Genomic DNA, 20,085 nt, shown 5'->3' with positions numbered 1-20,085 from the left:
TTTTTTTTTAATTTAAACTCTCTCTCCAACACCTGTTTCCTTGTACTAAAAGCTAGTTTTTTTTGAAACTACTTCCAAAGCTTTTCAAGCTGTATATGTCCTTGGAATGAAATTTATAAATTAGAATTGAGCCCGGCCAGTGTGACTCAGTGGTTTAGCATCGACCTATGAACCAGGAAGTCACAGTTTGATTCCAGGTCAGGCCACATGCCCGGATTGTGGGCTTGATCCCCAGTACGGGGCGTGTAGGAGGCAGCCGATCAATGATTCTCTCTCATCATTGATGTTTCTTTCTTTTTTTTTTTTTTTTAATATATTTTATTGTTCTTTTACAGAGAGGAAGGGAGAGGGATAGAGAGTTAGAAACATTGATGAGAGAGAAACATCAATCAGCTGCCTCCTGCACGCCTCCTACTAGGGATGTGCCCGCAACCAAGGTACATGCCCTTGACCGGAATCGAACCTGGGACCCTTCAGTCCACAGGCCAACGCTCCATCCACTGAGCCAAACCGGCCAGGGCTCATCATTGATGTTTGTATCTCTCTCCCTCTCCCTTCCTCTCTGAATCAGTAAGAATATATTTTAGAGAGAGAGAGAGAGAGAGAGAGGAGTGTATATGTTTGTAAATAACAAAACATGTATTTGATACAAAACATGTATTTGATGCTCTTAGAAAGTCTTATTTTCTTTCATTAAAACTTGTGCAGTATAGGGAACTCCATAGATTCTCTTAATTTGAAGAAAGTTAGAGGGAAAGGTACTAATTCAGAGTTCCTTGGGAAAATGTGTCACTTATATATTTTTTTATGTTTATTTTTTTTAATCAAAAACTGAAATATTTTCTATTCAGAAAATATATTTGGATCTAAATATCTTCTATAATTTAAAACCTAAAATATCAATTTAAATATTTTAAAAATGGTTGGGATGTTTGTTTTTAAATAAGTTAGATTACTGAAGTTCTACATGTTACTGGATCACCTGGGGTAATTTTCTGATTGGAAAATTAAGAATTATAGTCAGAGGGGAGGACATGAGAATTTTTAAAGAACATATTCAATTTACTTTAGAAGCCAAACCTCTCTTATCATGTGACTTGTTTTGTATGTTTGTTAAACTATATTATCACATAAGCATTGCTGCTATTGGAACAAACAGTGACAGTTGATTCGGGTCATTTGAATGTCCACTGTCTGTTTTAATTTGTCTGTTCGTTTTGACTCTGTCATATGCTCAAACTTCAGTGGAAGTCATGAGAACCTATTATTTTTGCCTGCTCCCTCCTTTACTTTGGAAATATTCTTTTTTACTCAGAGGGACCTTAACTTTGATGTAAGGGATTGTTTCCGTTGCCAACTGTTTTCTTCCTTGCCACGTAAGACAGTTGTTGTGAACTCTTCGTGATGCCTTCCCCAGGATATTTGCAGATGTGGTTGAGAAAAGTCATTTCATCCCCAACCTTTGCATCTCAGGTGCTGAGGTGCTGGGGGTGCCATGGCGATCGCGGGGAAGCAGGCCAGCTGGCACCCCCGGCCCCGGGGTTTCCGGGGGTGCCGGCTGGCCTGCGCCGGGGCTCTCTCTGCCTCCGATCGCCATGGGGAAGCAGGCCAGCCAGCACCGATCCACAATGCGATCACCGATCACCGGGCCGCAGGCAGCCCGCACCCCGGGCCTGGGGTTGTTGCCTCGCCTGCCGCCAGGCTTTCCAATGGTGATCACCTGCTCGGGGGCGGGCAAAGGCAGCCGGCAGTGCCACCTTTGCCCGCCCCCCACCTCTTGCCTGCCGCCTGGGTTTCCGATCCCTTTCGTCTCCCAGGATTGCGCCTATGTATGTAAATTAACCGCCATCTTTGTTGGCAGTTAACCGCCATCTTGGTTGGCAATTAATTTGCATATTGCCTTGATTAGCCAATGGGAAGCGTGTCAGAGGTACGGTTAATTGCCATGTTTGTCTATTATTAGATAGGATAGATTCTCTGCAATATTAGACATTAAGCTTATTAAAGTTGATAGATTCTCTGCAATATTAGACATTAAGCTTATTAAAGTTGATGAGTATGTGATCACACACTGTTTAATACTGCAAATAAGCCCTAACCGGTTTAGCTCAGTGGATAGAGTGTCAGCCTGCATACTGAAGGGTCTCAGGTTTGATTCCAGTCAAGGGCATGTACCTTGGTTGCGGGCACATCCCCAGTAGGGGGTGTGCAGGCAGCTGATTGATGTTACTCATCAATGTTTCTAACTCTCTATCCCTCTCCCTTCTTCTCTGTAAAAAATCAATAAAATATATATATTTTTTAAATATTGCAAATAATTCAAAGACCAGTAAGATACACACTGTACTTCTAAGAAATGTACTACCTAATGTGGATGATAATGACAGATATGCAAATAATTAGGGTACAGTGCAACCATGGATGTTATATTTCTTTGAAAAGACCCAAGACTCTGAACCAACCTTAATATCTAAAGGCTGTTCAAATGATCATTTCAGTTATGTACAAAACTAGCATAGGTTTTTTTGTTTTTGTTTTTAATTTTTTTATTGATTAAGTTATTACATATGTGTCCTTATCCCCACATTACCCCCCATTCCCCCCACTCATGCCCTCACCCCCCTGTTGTCTGTGTCCATTGGTTAAGCCTATATGCTTGCATATAAGTCCTTTGGTTGATCTCTCCCCCTTACCCCCACCCTCCCCTACCTTCCCTCTGAGGTTTGACGGTCTGATCGATGCTTCTCTGTCTCTGGATCTGTTTTTGTTCATCAGTTTATGTTGTTCATTATATTCCATAAATGAGTGAGATCATGTGATATTTATCTTTCTCTGACTGGCTTATTTCACTTAGCATAATGCTCTCCAGTTCCATCCATGCTGTGACAAATGGTAGGAGTTCCTTCCTTTTTACGGCAGCGTAGTATTCCATTGTGTAGATGTACCACAGTTTTCTAATCCACTCATCTGCTGATGGGCACTTAGGCTGATTCCAAATCTTAGCTATGGTGAATTGATGCTGCTATGAACATAGGGATGCATATATCCTTTCTAATTGGTGTTTCTAGTTTCTTGGGATATATTCCTAGAAGTAGGATCACTGGATCAAATAGGAGTTCCATTTTTAGGTTTTTGAGGAAACTCCATACTATTCTCCACAGTGGCTGCACCAGTCTGCATTCCCACCAGCAATGCACGAGGGTTCCTTTTTCTCCACATCCTCGCCAGCACTTGTCGTTCGTTGATTTGTTGATGATAGCCATTCTGACAGGTGTGAGATGGTACCGCATTGTCGTTTTGATTTGCATCTCTCAGATGATTAGTGACTTTGAACATGTTTTCATATGTCTTTTGGTGTTTTTTCTGTCTTCTTTCGAAAAGTATCTATTTAGGTCCATTGCCCATTTTTTGATTGGGTTGTTTATCTTCTTTTTGTTAAGTTGTATGAGTTCCCTGTGAATGTTGGAGATTAAACCCTTATTGGTGATAACATTTGCAAATATGTTCTCCCATGTAGTGGGCTTTCTTGTTGTTTTGTTGATGCCTTTTATTCCTTCTTATTGTCTGTGCAAAAGCTTTTTATTTTGATGTAGTCCCATTTGTTTATTTTTTCTCTTTAGTTTCCATTGCCCTAGGAGTGGTATCAGTGAAGAAGTTGCTTCGGCATATGTCTGAGATTTTGCTGTCTGTGGATTCCTCTAGTATTTTTATGGTTTCCCGTCTTATGTTTAAGACCTTTATCCATTTTGAGTTTATTTTTGTGTATGGTATAAGTTGGTGGTCTAGTTTCATTTTTTTGCATGTATCTGTCCAATTTTCCCAACACCATTTATTGAAGAGGCTGTCTTGACTCCATTGTATATTCATGCCTCCTTTGTTGAAGATTAATTGAACATAGTGGTTTGGGTCGATTTCTGGGTTCTCTATTCTATTCCATTGATCTATATGTCTGTTCTTGTGCCAGTACCAGGCTGTTTTGAGAACAGTGGCTTTGTAATACAGCTTGATATCTGGTATTGAGATCCCACCTACTTTGTTCTTCTTTCTCAGGATTGCTGCAGCTATTTGGGGTCTTTTTTTATTCCAGATGAATTTTTGGAAAGTTTGTTCTAGGTCTGTGAAATATGCCGTTGGTATTTTAATGGAGAGTGCATTGAATCTATCGATTGCTGTGGGTAGTATGGACATCTTGATGATGTTGATTCTACCAATCCATGAACACGGTTATGTTCTTCCATCTGTTTATGTCTTCCTCTATCTCCTTTTTCAGTGTCCTGTAGTTTTCTGCGTATAGGTCTTTTACCTCCTTAGTCAAGTTTATTCCTAGGTATCTTAATTTTTTTGGTGCCATGGTAAATGGGATTGCATTTTTAGTCTCTCTTTATGTAAGTTCATTATTGGTGTATAGAAATGCCATAGATTCCTTGGTGTTAATTTTGTATCCTGCTACATTGCCGAATTCATTTATTAAGTCTAATAATTTTTTGATGGAGTCTTTAGGTTTTCTATGTACAGTATCATGTTATCTGCGAATAAGGACAGTTTTACTTCTTCTTTTCCAATTTGGATTCCTTTTATTTCATCTTCTTGTCTGATCGCAATGGCTAGTACTTCCAGTACTATGTCAAACAGGAGTGGTGAGAGTGGGCATCCCTGTCTTGTTCCTGTTCTTAGGGGAATTGGTTTTAGTTTTTGCCCATTGAGTATGATGTTGGCTGTTGGTTTGTCATATATGGCTTTTATTATGTTGTGGTATGATCCTTCTATTCCCACCTTGCTGAGCGTTTTTATCAAGAAAGGGTGTTGGATTTTGTCTAATGCTTTTTCTGTATCAATTGATATGACTATGTGATTTTTATCTTTCAATTTGTTTATGTGATGTATCACGTTTATTGATTTGTGGATATTGTACCATCCTTGCATCCCCAGGATAAATCCTACTTGGTCATGGTGTATGATCTTTCTGATGTACTGCTGGATCTGATTTGCTAGAATTTTGTTGAGGATTTTGGCATCTATGTTCATGAGGGATATTGGCCTGTAATTCTCTTTCACTGTGTTGTCTTTATCTGGTTTTGGTATTAGGGTGATGCTGGCTTCATAGAATGAGCTTGGAAGTGTTCCTTCCTCTTGAATTTTTTGGAATAGTCTGAGGAGGATAGGTTTTAGTTCTTCCTTGAATGTTTGGTAAAACTCCCCTGTGAAGCTGTCTGGCCCCGGGCTTTTGTTTGCTGGAAGCTTTTTGGTGACTGCTTCAGTTTCTTCCATAGTTATTGGCCTATTGAGATTTTTAGAATCTTCCTGATTGAAAAACTAGCATAGTTTATTTGGTTCTCCTCACTTGACCCTTTTCTTATTGATCTCTGCTAGTGATGATACACTCAGTTTAGATATACTAATTGAGCAGGTTTTTTATTTAGCTTGGGACTTTTATTCCACAAGTTTACAGCTAGGCTATGATCAACATTTGTCTGGAAGGCTTTAGCCAAGTCATCATATTTTTCCAGTAATTTATTAAATTATAACATATGTACATACAGAAAAGTGAACACGTTATAAATGTACAAATCAACCCATTGTTTGAAAATTCCCAACAAAATGTAAGATGTGTGACACTTGTGACAAGTGTTTTTAATTTATTCCATGGTTGTTGTTGTTGTTAATTATAGATAAACCAAAAGGAAAAAAACATGTACTAGGTGTACCGGTTAATAATGCGTATTTTTTTTTCAATAGATGGAGTTACACATATGTTGATATATACTTGATTTGATATGTATGCTATTTTGTTGTATTGACAGCAAGCTTCAAAACTTCATATGTCAAATTTTCTGAAGGTGTTAACATCATAGATATTTTTACACTTAAAAATGTCAAATTTCATGCCAAAAAAGAGCATTTGCAGGAAGTTTTAATTCATTACTTTATTTTGAAGAAAAAGTTATCGTATACTTCAGGAAGCTTATGGTGAACATGCTCCATCTCAAGATACTTGTGAACGCTGGTTTAAATGCTTTAAAAGTGATGATTTTGATGTGAAAGACAAAGAATGTCCAGGTCAACCGAAAAAGTTTGAAGACCAACAATTACAAGCATTACTGGATGAAGGTGCATGTCAAACTCAAAAACAACTTGCAGAAAGATTAAACATTGTTCAGCAAACAATTTCTGATCATTTATAAGCAATGGGAAAGATTTTAAAGGAAGGAAAATGGGTGCTACATCAACTGAATGAAAGACAAATGGAAAACCAAAAAGTCATCAGTAAAATGTTGCTTCAACATTACAAAAGAAAATCTTTTTTGCATCGAATTGTGACTGGCGATGAAAAGTGGATTTATTTTGTGAATCCCAAATGCTCAAAATCATGGATTGATGATCCAGGTGAACCATCAATACCAACTGCAAGGCCAAATCGCTTCGGAAAGAAAACAATGCGCTGCATTTGGTGGGATCAGGAAGGTGTGGTGTATTATGAGCTTCTAAAACCAGGTGAAACTGTTAATACTGATCGCTACTGACAACAAATAATCAATTTGAATCATGCTTTGATCGTGAAACGCCCAGAATGTTCTAGATGGTAAAGTAATTTTGCTTCATGATGACGCACCATCACACACTTCAAAACCAGTTAAAGACACATGCAAAGATTTTGCCTGGGAAGTATTAACCCACCCGCTGTATTCACCAGAACTTGCTCCTTCAGATTACCACTTGTTCCGATTTATGGCACACGCACTTTTTGAGCAGCACTTCAAAACATGCAAAGAAGTGGAAAATTGGGTCTCTGAATGGTTTACCTCAAAACAAGAAAAGTTCTATTGGGACAGTACCCACAAATTACTTGAAAGATGGGGAAATGTGTAGCTAGCGATGGACATTACTTTGAATAAAGCTCTTTTGATGCTTCTCTAGAAATTATCGTGTTTTCTTTGATTACAAAATCCGCTATTATTAACCGGTACATCTAGTATAGAGCCAATTTCTGGGCATTTTTGGTGTATTTTTTTAACTTTTCTAAGTACATCTTCAGTCATTCTTGTTTGCTTTTGCTTTTTCCCTACAAAATTGGACCCTATTATATATACTATCCATAACCATTTTGGGGCATATATATGTGTATATATTTAGTGTGTGTATCTGTGTATCTGTGTGTGTATTATGACTTCAAATGACAACATAGTATTTTCTTAATTCTCCTATTTTGGGATATTTTAAATAATTATAGTCATTCTAATTTTTTGTTTTTTTGCAATTATAAACAATACTATAAATAATGTTCTTTAGCCCTGGCCAGTGTGGCTCTGCTGATTGGAGTGTCTTCCCTTCCATCAAAAGGTTCAATTCCCAGTCAGGACATATACCCAGGTTGTGAGTTTGATCCCCATTCAGAGAGTGTATGGGAGGCAATTGATCAATGTTTTTCTCACATCAATGTTTCTTCTCTCTCTTTTTCTCTCCCTTCCTCTCTCTAAAAAATCAATTGGAAAAAATCCTCTAGATTAATCCTATATAATAAAGAGCTAATATGCAAACGGTCATCACACCCTCACACCGTCACACTGTAAAGGCTCAGACACTCAACACTGGGGAGAGAGGAATGGGGACCATCCAGGCACAAATGAGCTCGCGAGAGAGGAATGGGGACCAGCCAGGCTGTGGCCCAGGAGAGGGACAAGCCACCTACCCTGTGGTCCTGGGTGCCTGCGGCTGCAGCTGCGGCCCAGGCGAAGCTGGCCCAGGTCCTAGGTGCCTGCAGCCAGCCAGAGGGAGGGAAGACTGGGTCCCTGGTGCTTGCAACCAGCCAGAGGAGGGAATTCTGGGTCCCAGGTGCGGGGCAAGGCAGAGGTGGTTTGGGGCAATCAGGCCAGCAGGGGAGCAGTTAGGGTGATCAGGCCAGTAGGGGCGATCAGGCAGACAGGCAGAGGGGTTAGGGGTGATCAGGCAGGCAGGCAAGCAGTTAGGAGCCAGCAGTCCTGGATTGCAAGAGGCAGTCCGACATCCCCAAGGGGTCCCAGATTGGAGAGGGTGCAGGCTGGGCTGAGGAACACCCCCCGCACCCCCATGCACAAATTTCATGTACCGGGCCTCTAGTAAATAAATAAATAAAGTTTTTTTTACCCCGTGTCTTTGCATAGCTATCTATTTTCTCAGGATAGATTTCTAGATGAGAAATTGCTGGTCAAAACTTGGACATTTTTAAGGTCTTGGTAATCATTCAGAAATACTGTGCCAACCACCCCTCCCATAACCCCATCTTGACATGCACTGGGTATTAAAATTAAATATGTTCAGATTCATGAGGTTCTTACTAAATGCCAGTTACCATGGTAAATGCTGAAGATACAGAAGTAAAGACTTTCCATTCCTTTGAGGAACTACCAATATAGCTGGGATAACAAATATGTGTACATACTATTCAGTTATTCTTCAGCCTTTTGAAATTTTGTCAATTTTTTTCAATGTATTCTTGAAAAGCGATTAAGTATTCTGTATTTGTTGAATAGTTTAAAATGTCCATTGGGTCAATTTTATTATTTTTGTTATTTTGTTCAAACTATATCTTTACTGGTTTTTTGACTGCTTACTTTGTCAGTTACAGAGAGATAGATAGGTTAAAATCTCCAATTATACTTGTGGATTTGTCTGTTCTTACAGTTTGGGTTTATATATTTTAAGAATGTATTTTTTAAAATATGTTTTTATTGATTTTAGAGAAAGAGGAAGGGAGAGGGCTAGAGAAAAAAACAGCGATAAGAGAGAAACATCGACCGCTGCCTCCTGCCCGCCCCGTACTGGGGGACTGAGCATGCAATCTGGGCATGTGCCCTGACCAGGAATTGAACTGGTAACCTCTTGGTTCCTGAGTCGACACTCAAGCACTGAGCCACACAGACTGGTCAACAGTGTATTCTTAAGGGCATTCATATTTTAAATTGTTTTATTTTCCTGGCACATTGGAACCTTTTATCATTATGATTATGAAATAACTTTCATCATCACTGATAGCCCTTGCCTTAAAGGCTGTTTGAGGGTATGACTTTTTTTTCTCCTTGTATTCCTCTTTTCCTAGCATCTTAATTTCTTCATTTCTGTTGCTTAGATGAGTCTCATAAATAGCAAGAGTTGGGTTTTATTGTTTTACACAATCTGACAACCAAATTATTTAGACCATTTATATGATATAATTACTGAGATTATGAGTTAAAATCCACCTTGTTTGGGGCTTTCTCTTTGTCTTACTATTCTATGTTTCTTTTTCTCTCCTTTCTTTCCTTCTATCAGATTGGGTTGTTTTTTATTACTCTATTTTTCTCCACACTGCTTTAGAAGTTATTACATATACTTTGTTCATAATTTTTACATGGTTACCCTAGAAATTACTATATTTAAAGTTAACAGCTTTACATCTCCTTCCAGATAATAGACATTGGAATATTTTAGCGTGACTTACCCCCTCCTGGTTAATATAGTATTATATCTATATATTTTATATTTTTATCATTCCACAATATATTATTATTGCTGTTTCTTTTAGTCAATGTCTGTTTAACCTTACCAACATCTTTGTCATTCTTTGTTGCATCTTAGACCTTCTGATGGGATCACCTTGTCCTGAAGTGCTTTCTTTAGAACAGAGGTGCTCAGAGTGTGGTGCATAGGTCCCTGGAATGTACACTTTTTAAATAGTTTGTGTGATGAAGTGGAAAGTAATGAAATAGGAAGTACTCATAAAACATATTTCACTAAATATGAGAGTTGTTTGAGGAAAAGCATTTGTGTGATTAAGTTGCAAACTGAACTAGCTGCTTTTCTCACATATTTATTTTTGCTTGAAAGAGTAACTGACAAACTGGTTATTTAGACTTGGATATTTAGCCAACATTTTCTCAAAAAAGAACACAGTAAACCTGTTATTTCAAAGAAAATATTGAGAGCATTTGTTATAAATTAAAAAATTAAGCTTTTAGTAAAAATTAGAATTTTAGAAAACATCTCATTACAAGTTGACAGTTCCTCAGCACATTAAGAAAATTGATGAGATGATGGTGACACCAACAAATGTCATTTTTTCATCTTGTATCATGAAATGTGTAAATGTTTGGAAGATCTTCATAATTTCATCAACCAACATTCCAAATGACTGGTGCATGATATTACAAAACCATGTATGGGTAAAAAAATATCTATTCAAAATGCTAGACATAGCAATGGATCTTAATGTAACAGAATATGGTTTCAGATTGTACATTGCAACTACCTTTTAAGAAACTACCACATGTTGCATTTTGGTGCAGTATCAAAGAAGAATTTACACAATTATCTGAAAAGGCCACTAAAATACTCCTCCCTTCTCCAGCTACATATGCATACATTAAAAAGATTTGCACAAATATTAAATAGTGGCCAGTCTTCTCACAAAATAGTTTTGTCTTGAAAAACATACTTACTTTTCATTAAAAAATAAAGTTATCTGTCAACATGTAATGGGTTTATTATTGCTGGTTTTATTTTTTATATATATTTTTTATTGATTTCAGAGAGGAAGGGAGAGGAGAGAGAGTTAGGAACATCAAGGATAAGAGAGAACAGAACCTCTTGCACGTCCCACACTGGAGATCGAGCCCGCAACCCAGGCATGTGCCCTGACTGGGAATTGAACCTGGTTCATAGGTCAACACTCAACCACTGAGCTACACTGGCCGGGCTGTTATTGCTAGTTTTAAACTAATTACTAGATCATTACTTTTTAGTTTCTGTTTCAATTTTAATATGGTAAATATTCACAAATAAAACATACATAAAAATTACTTAGGTTTTTCAATTTTTTAAGAATGTAAAAATGTAAAAAAAATATTGAGATCGCTACTTTATTTTTTGACATAGTAAAATTATTTCTTTGCAAAAAGACATAGTAAAATTATTTCTTTGCAGATAATATGCTCTTATATGGAGAAATCATAAAGACTCCACAAAAAGTTGTTAGATCTAATAAGTGAACCAAGCAAAATAGTATGATACAAAGTCAACATGCAAAAAAACCAATTACATTTCTAACTTAAACAATCTTAAAAGGGAATTACAAAAACAAGTTGATTCACAATAGCATTAAAAATAATAAAATAATTAAGAATTAACTTAATGAGGTGAAGACTTGTAAAATCTATACTAATAAAAGGGTAATATGCAAATGGTTGGGACGCCCTCAACCATAACGGCTGATCAGCTGGAGGCTGCATGCAGCAGGCACAGGTGGGCGGGGACTTGCAGCGTCAGGGACGGGGGTGGGGCGCAGCGGAGGCCTCTGCCATGGCCTGGCCCTGGGGTCCACAGGCCTCCTGCGGCTCTGGCCTACCTCTTTGGGGCAATCCATTGAGGAGCCCTGGATGGGTGGGTGTGGCCTACCTCTTTGGGGCGATGAATCGCGGGGCTCCCGCACTGTGACAGGGCACAGGCCAGGCTGGGGGATTCCCCCCCCCTCCCCCCCCCCCCAAGTGCATGAATTTCGTGCACCAGGCTACTTAGTAAAGCTATAAAAGATTCATAAAATAAAGACAAATAAATGGAAACACAGAGATCACTACTTTAGAATTTCTTGTAGTAAGAGTCCACTGGTGTCAAATCCTTGGGTTTTGCTTGCCTGAAATGTCTTTATTTTATGCCTATTCTTTTTTTTTTTTTTAAATGTATTTTTTACAGAGAGGAAGGGAGAGAGATAGAGAGTTAGAAACATCGATAAGAGAGAAACATCGATCAGCTGCCTCCTGCACATCTCCTACTGGGGATGTGCCCGCAACCCAAGTACATGCCCTTGACTGGAATCGAACCTGGGACCTTTCAGTCTGCAGGCCGACGCTCTATCCACTGAGCCAAACCGGTTTCGGCTATTTTATGCTTATTCTTGAAAGATGTTTCTAAAGACAAAATTTATTTTTCTTCAGCACATTGAAGATGTATTCCACTGTTTTCTAAATTCATCATTGCTGTTGAGAAATCAGCTGTAATATGTTTCTTCTTTGAAAGTAATTGTTCTTAGAGTGTAAGCCCACAGACTGAAGGGTCCTGGATTTGATTCCTGTCAAGGGCAAGTACCTTATTTGTAGGCTCAATACCCGGTCCTGGTTGAGAAACATCTATGTTTCTCTCTCCATCTCTCCCCTTCCCTTCCACTCTCTCTAAAACTCAATGGAAAAAAATTTCCTGGGGTGAAGATTAATGGAAAGAAAGTAATTGTTCTTTTTTTTCCTCTGGCTGCTTTTCAGACTTTTCTCTTTGTGATGTTTTCATTTCACTCTGACATGTCTACTTATCTTGCCTGGGGTTTGTTAGGTATCTTAAGTCTAAGGATTGGTATCTTGCATCAGTTCTATAAAAGTCTTAGATATTCCTTGTTAACATTTTACTTTTGCCCCTTTCTCTCTAGCATTATGATTAAACTTGTACTAATTAGACTTTTTAATTGTATTCTCTTTGCCTCTCAAGGCTAGGTTCTACATTATTTCTTCTGTCTTACTATTCAGTTTCTAATTCTCCCATCCATTAAGTTTTACACTTCATTTACTACATTTTACATTTCTATAAAGTCTGTTATCTTCAAATTTACTAGGTCACCCTTTATACCCTCCTATTACCTGCCAATAATTTCAGTCTTTTCCTTTTATTTTTTAAGCATTGTAAGTAGAGTGGTTTTGTAGTTGATAGTTCTAGGGTCTATGATCATTATGAGTCTCTTTATATTGTCTGTTATTTTTTCTGCTTCTCCCTGAGGCTGCCTTGCCTCCTTGTATGTCTGGTTATCTTTCATTATCTGCTGCTTTTTTTCTTAAATAATTGTCTGTGTTAATAATATTAATAATATTTCCTCTCAGGATGATTTGTGCTGGGTATCTGGGCACATTACGAGTCCAAATGACTTGAAATATTACATAGTGCCCTGGACCACCAGAGCTGAGAATTCATGAGATTCTCATTCGTCCTTACCTAATTGGTGTAGCCTGTTGGGAGTCCTTCATGTGGGGAGGAGTTCTATTAGACTTTACACTTTGGCAGTCCCTGGCCTTTGGAACCTATCCTCTTTATCAAAACCAAAGATCAGATTTGCCTTATGAGCAAATACCCTCAGGCAAAACATCTGTGTTCTACTTACCTCTGGGTTCCTGCATTTTCTTTAGTTTTGTTTCCAGCACCCATGTTTTAAACTCTTATGGGAAATTGCCTCCGCAAATAGTGTGTTTTAAATTTTTAGCCTAACCATAAAAATAAAGAATGCTTGCATTATAGATATTAACGCAATAAATATAGTAATAACTCTTATATATAAGGCAACACTCATTCAGTAAGCATCAAGGGTCGGTGGTGTATTAGTTAAGATCACAGGTTCTGAAGTCAGATTGCCTGGGTTTAAATTTTGGCTCTGCCAAACAGCAGTCTACTAATCTCTCTGTGCCTAGATTTCTTCATCTACAAGAGGAAAGTAATGACAGTGCTTACCTCATTTGGTTGTTATGAGGATCAAGTGAGATAAGGCAAGTAAACATTTAGCATAGTGCCTGGTATGCATTTGGCTTTCAAGTGCTTAGAACAGTTGGGTACTTAGTAAGTGTTCAATAAATATTCACTATTATTTATGTTACCCATTTATTGAGTGTCTCCTGCACAAACAGTATATGTTAAATTTTCTAGTCTTTGACTATATTCAAGTTTAGAAGGTATCACACACTTGCATGAAACAAGTGGAGAGCAATTAAACAGCATTAGTTATTTGCTTCCATAACAATGGCATTTTTTGAAATAATTTAATGTCTTAAAATCTTCTGATCAGATTAGCAAAAAATCATGCTTTTTAGTGGAGGTGGTCTGAGAAAATGGAACTATGCAGGCTGGTAATGGTGGTGCTAGGGGTTGTCATGCATAAGAACCATGAGTATATTGCTGGTGCTAACACATTTGTATATAGTGTTTGACATGTTTCTCTATGTTCAGGTTCTCACTAAAACTCTCAGAAGCAGCTATATTTATTTTCATTTTGTTGATCAGAAAAGCAAGGCCTAGATAATTGTGCAACAGTAGGAAGAGATAATTTGGTGCAGTTATTTTAGAGAGCAGCTTGGGATTCCTAGTCAAGGTAAAAGGTGCATACTCTGTAGTCTTGGGAAATTCTTGAACGTATTTACAGTTAGCATATAATATGTACAAGGCAATATGTCCTACACTCAGTAGGGCAATGAGCAAAAGACCCTTGACTTACCCATACCATGGAATACCATTTAACAAGTACAATAAATAATATTGATCATATGTATCAACATGGATAAATCAAGAGACTTAAAACTAAGTGGGCAACTAATAGATAAATAAATAAATTCTGGATATCTAATGCACAGCATAGAGATTATCTTCAACATTACTGGATTATATGCATCAGAATTGCTAAGACTAGATCTTAATTGTTCTGAACACAACAAGAACTGATAATTATGTGTCATGGTAAAGGTATTAGCTAATGCCACTGTACTAATCATATTACAGTATTACAATAATATCAAACCAACACATTGTACATCTCCTACGTACACAATGTTACATGTCAATTATATCTCACACAAAAAACTAAGTGAGAAAAGCTAGTTGCAAGAAATAAATATAATTTGATATTGTTTATATAGTTGAAGCACATAAACCAGTAGTACAGTGTGTATTGTTTATGAGTACCCATGAAGGCAGAAAAGATACAACGAACAAACTTACAAAAACAAATCTGCCAGCTTGAGGAGAGTGTTTACTCTGGAGGAGCGAGGGAGAGAGACCTGAAGCAAATATGGCAGAGGGCTAACGTCTTGGCTGTTACCTAAGCTGTCTGTTTTCTCTGTGCTTGAAATGATTTTTTTTTTCAAGTAAAGGAACTTGTAAAACAAAAAAAAAGAAGAAGAAGAAGAAGAAGAAGAAGAAGAAGAAAGCTGTGGAATCAAAAGATCATGGTTCAAAGTCTGCCATCCATTTACCCAGTTCCTTTCTCTCTTTAATCCTGTTTCCTCATCTATAAAATGGGATCACTATAACTTCTTTGAAGTTGTCGTGAGGACTAGATGAGATTATATATATAAAGTGCCAAGTATAATATCTAACTTCTTATAGGCACTCAGTGCATCATATTTTTAAATAACTTACCCAAGGTCTCATAGCTAGCCTGTGTCAGACCTAGAATTTGAATGTAGATATCCTGACTCTGAGTCCAGTGCTCCTTCCACTGCATGAGTTCTGTGAATAAGATATTGTTAATGAAGAGACAGATCCTCATTGCACAGCTCTAGTTGTTAGTTGGCAACATCACTGCTCTTCTCCTTCCACCCCCCAGAGAACATATGTGACTCTTGAATAAGTTGAGAGGTGAATGGGTGAAGGGCCTTGAACTCAGGTCTGTAGCTATCTCTGGACTCTTCAAAAAAGTATTTTGCAACTAGAAGAAAGTTACTTTGTAATAATGTTTTAAAATATTTAGTTTGATTCAGCTGTTCTGTTTTGACTTTTCCTTTTCTCTTTTGTTGACAGTGTCATCAGCAAAGTGGTTCCAGCCCCCGAGGCTAAGCCAGCTCCTTCTCTGAATAGACCCAAGACCCCACCACCAGTGTCAGTCCCAGCCACTGTGCCAGTGCATGTCACTCCTGCCCCAGTGCCTTTGCCACTCCTTGCACAGTCCACCTCGTCCCCCGCTTTGATGCCATCCCCGTCCCCTGCCATCTCTGGAGCCGGAAGTTCAAAAGCCCCTGTCCGGAGTGTGGTAACGGAGACCGTCAGCACTTATGTGGTACGCAGCATTTATTTTATAGCGTTTTTTTTTAAAGTCACTTAAAAGCTTACTCTTTTATCATGAAAATGTTTTCAATTAAAAAGCAGTGTCATATGTATCATTATTGAATTTCAGAGGCAATTCTTTATGACTGGAAAGATTTTCATTGCATTTTCAAGCTTTTGGCAGAAAAGTATTGTATTTCAATGTTCGCATATTTAGTCTTCATAAATAATGCCAAAGCATTGTTTTTCTTTATATTGTTTTAGAATATGATTATATACATATATACAATATCAGTGTATAAATATAGAGAATAATAGTTATATTTAAATCTCACACTGAATTTTTTGATCAAGCAATTAAATTATTCACTTAAGAGTATAATTTATATAATATATACAGATCTTATGGGCCAGCTGCTGTTTCTGAGTAACAGCACTAATTATAGTATGTCATTGGCTAAGGTCCAGAATATACCAGGCTTGCATAATAAATGAAAATGAACTTCTAGACCACAGAGCTCTTTGAGTATACAGTGTGTCTTCAGATGTCAAAACTCACCTTGTTGAGTTCAGCAACTGACATGGCCACCAAATACTCTATATATAGACTGTGACCTGTAAGCCTAGGGATAGCTCGAATCTTTTCAAGTAGATATGATTGAAAAGTGGTGGGGTAGGATTCATGATAGTTGTTATAAATCATGCAAATATTATATTTTTAAGGCATTTTGGGAGGAAATTTCAACAAGTCATTACATATTGGAGGCACTATAATGATTCAGAGGATAAAAATCTCGAAAGTATTGAGAGAGGATATAAAGATCTGGAAAATTAACAGAAAAGTATTAAATTGGCTATTTAAGACAAAAATGGAAGATGTGATACAAAAATCTGTGATCATCAAATTGGTCCATTTGCCCAGCCGGCATGGTTCAGGAGGTCAAGGTTCAATTCCCAGTCAGGGCACATGCCCAGGTTGTGGGCTTGAACCCCAGTGGGGTGTGTGCAGAAGGCAGCCAATCGGTAATTCTCTCTCATTATTGATGTTTCTATCTCTCCGTCTCCCTTTATCTCTGAAATCAGTAAAAGTATACTTTTAAAAAATTGCTCCATTCAAGGGCCAATTGCTATAGGTGTTTAATTGAGGCCACATCACCGCAAGGCAGGTTGATCAGGAAAGATTTTGTTTAACCTCCATTTCTTCATCTGTAATGAAGGGGTTTATGGTAGACTAGATTATCACTAGATTATAACTATTATCTATATCACTAGATTATAGTTTGTTCTAGCCCTAAAATTTCTGGTTCTCCAGTGGATTTTTGAGGCTAACTCTTTGAAGATGGATCAGATTTACATAGACAATGTGGATGAAAAGCCTTCTGTCTCCTAAGAGACATTTTGTAGACTGAGAACAAGAAGTGTGATTTGGAGGAAAGATGCAGTCTATAGAGCAAAACAGCTGATTTTGTCACTGCGCAATAGTGTGACTTTTGGAACTGGCAGTTACCTTTCCATAGCTCCAGTCTCCCCATTCTTAACCTATCCAAGGGTTGTTTTAAGATGATTAGATGAAGCAGATGTTTGGAAGAACTTAGTAAGCTGTCAAGTGTTCAGTATTAGTTATTAGGGATGCTATGGCAAATTCCTCTTGTAGCAATAGAGTCATGGCCTTCTAATTTCAAGACAGGTCAACTAGCAGCAGGACTGGCCATGCATGGCAGCTTCAGGACATAGGATCTGGACTGGTCTTAACCATAGACAGCTGGCATGTGGTAACTGGTGGTTCTCTCCCCTTGAAATTAGAGAGGGCTGAGTCAGAGATGTAGCTGCCCACAGCTTTCTTTAGGAAGCTTTCCTATGAACACGACTGTCTTTGTGAGACTCATTAAAACATGGCAGGCCTTAAAATAGCACATCAGTAGACTGAAACAACTATGCCCCCAATATACCCTTTCACACAAAGAAAGCCCTTTCTTTTTGCATTTCTAGTCAGTGTTATATTTGAAAGTGAAGGAAGGAACCATACTTTACAAAATAAACTGAATGAAATTATATGCTGTGTTATTGTGAAAACTTGAAAATTAGCATTTAGTTGTTGCTGTTTTTGAATGCCCATCATAGAATTGTTTCTTCCAAATTGGTTGGTTAATGTGGAATTTGAGGAAGTGGAACAATTAGGGATGTGTCTTATTTAGAACCGGTAAGTTAAGTAAACTCCCAAGCACATCATCTTTGTAGAAAAATAATATTTAAATGTGTAGTTCTTTGGCTTCATGAGTTCCTTATTTCATTTGCCCTTTAGTGATTGTACTTTGCTGAAAATGTCATAAAGGGAATGGAAAGTTACTTAGTAACAACTCTTTTATATCCTTGATCTTATCAGCTAGTTCAGGAGAAGGGTTTGGCTAATAAGTAATAAGGTGATACATGCACTATTGGCTGTACATATGAATTCCATGCCTGTGAATGTGACTGAGGAACTACATATGGTTGAGCTCTATAGTTCAAAAATATCAGTTGTTATTGCCATAAAGACCCTAATTATTAAGAACTGTGTTTACAGGATTTTTTTAGATAAAGGTGGCTATAGGATATGTTGTTCACAGAAGTTATTATAAAATGCTTTTTTTAATGACTTAAACAAAAGAGTTCAAAATATTCATTAGAAATGATCCCAGAATGGTGATGCTCATGATCATGACTTTAATAAATTGTTAACTACTTTTTTTTTGGTTTAGTATGTCGGTGTATTAGGTTCACAGTATAAAGTAATCACTCTTCTCCTGCCCTCTTTTTGGTTCTTTTCCCCCATTCCATCTTTGTTTGCACACCCTCCCCTCCCTCAACCCCATTTAAAACTTCAGATCCGAGATGAGTGGGGCAATCAGATCTGGATCTGCCCTGGATGCAACAAGCCTGACGATGGGAGTCCCATGATCGGCTGTGATGGCTGCGATGACTGGTACCACTGGTGAGTACTCCAAGCATCAATGAGTGCCGGTCACTCCCTTGGGGCGACACTCTGCAGAGCAGATTAGTGACTTCGGTCCATCTTGGATTGTCTCCCCTTCCGGTGCTGTCCTCAGAATCATGTACAGGGCAAAAATCACTGAGCCAATAAAATGTAATTAATTTTAAAAATCAAGTCTTTGGACTATTGTTATTCAACCTAAATTCTGAATATTTTGTTTAACTTAAATATCCTTCTAATGGAAAAGAAAGGAGCTATAGGGATCCCCCTTTCCTTTCCTTCTAGTAATTTTCTGTAAAGAGCTGCTAAGCTTCATAGTACCATTGAGATAACCCCCCTTTTTTTTTTTATTAAATCTTTATTGTTCAGATTATTACATTTGTTCCTCTTTTTTCCCTCCATAACTCCCCTCCTTCCAGCTCCCACCCCACCCTCCGCCCTCACTCCCCACCCACTGTGTTCATCCATAGGTGCACGATTTTTGTCCAGTCTCTTCCCGCATCTCCCACACCCCTTTTCCCCCCAAGAATAGTCAGTCCATTCCCTTTCTATGTCCCTGATTCTATTATAATCACCAGTTCATTCTGTACATCAGGTTATTTATTCACTTGATTCTTAGATTCACTTGTTGATAGATGCATATTTGTTGTTCATAATTTGTATCTTTACCTTTTTCTTCTTCTTCCTCTTCTAAAGGATACCTTTCAGCATTTCATATAATACTGGTTTGGTGGTGATGAACTCCTTTAGCTTTTCCTTATCTGTGAAGCTCTTTATCTGACCTTCAATTCTGAATGATAGCTTTGCTGGATAAAGTACTCTTGGTTGTAGGTTCTTGGTATTCATCACTTTGAATATTTCTTGCCACTCCCTTCTGGCCTGCAAAGTTTCTGTTGAGAAATCAGCTGACAGTCGTATGGGTATTCCCTTGTAGGTAACTGAGTTTCTTTCTCTTGCTGCTTTTAAGATTCTCTCTTTGTCTTTTGCTCTTGGCATTTTAATTATGATGTGTCTTGGTGTGGTCCTCTTTGGATTCCTTTTGTTTGGGGTTCTCTGCGCTTCCTGGACTTGGAAGTCTATTTCTTTCACCAGGTGGGGGAAGTTTCTGTCATAATTTCTTTCAATAGGTTTTCAATATCTTGCTCTCTTTCATCTTCTGGTACCCCTATAATTCTGATATTTGGACGTTTGAGGCTGGTCCCAAAGGCTCCCTTACACTATCTTCAGATTTTTGGGATTCTTTTTTTTCATTTAGCTTTTCCGGTTGGGGGTGTTTGTCGGATCTTCGGAATTCCAAAAATATAACATGAAAAATTAGCAAT

At 37.9% G+C, this 20,085-nt stretch overlaps 1 protein-coding gene across 1 annotated transcript in view; it reads left to right on the top strand.

Moving 5' to 3' along the window:
- Nucleotides 1–20,085, top strand: part of TAF3 (TATA-box binding protein associated factor 3) — a 186,706-nt gene that overhangs the window by 163,933 nt on the left and 2,688 nt on the right. Inside the window, exons 5-6 of the mRNA XM_006088402.3 lie at nt 15,550–15,805; nt 18,657–18,763. Of these exons, the coding sequence (XP_006088464.1) occupies nt 15,550–15,805; nt 18,657–18,763 (363 nt within the window). The remainder of the gene's footprint in view (nt 1–15,549; nt 15,806–18,656; nt 18,764–20,085) is intronic.

This window comes from Myotis lucifugus, unplaced genomic scaffold (genome assembly GCF_000147115.1).
Source record: "Myotis lucifugus unplaced genomic scaffold, Myoluc2.0 scaffold_47, whole genome shotgun sequence".
NCBI lineage: Eukaryota > Metazoa > Chordata > Mammalia > Chiroptera > Vespertilionidae > Myotis > Myotis lucifugus.
This window is presented reverse-complemented; position numbering and strand designations above follow the sequence as displayed.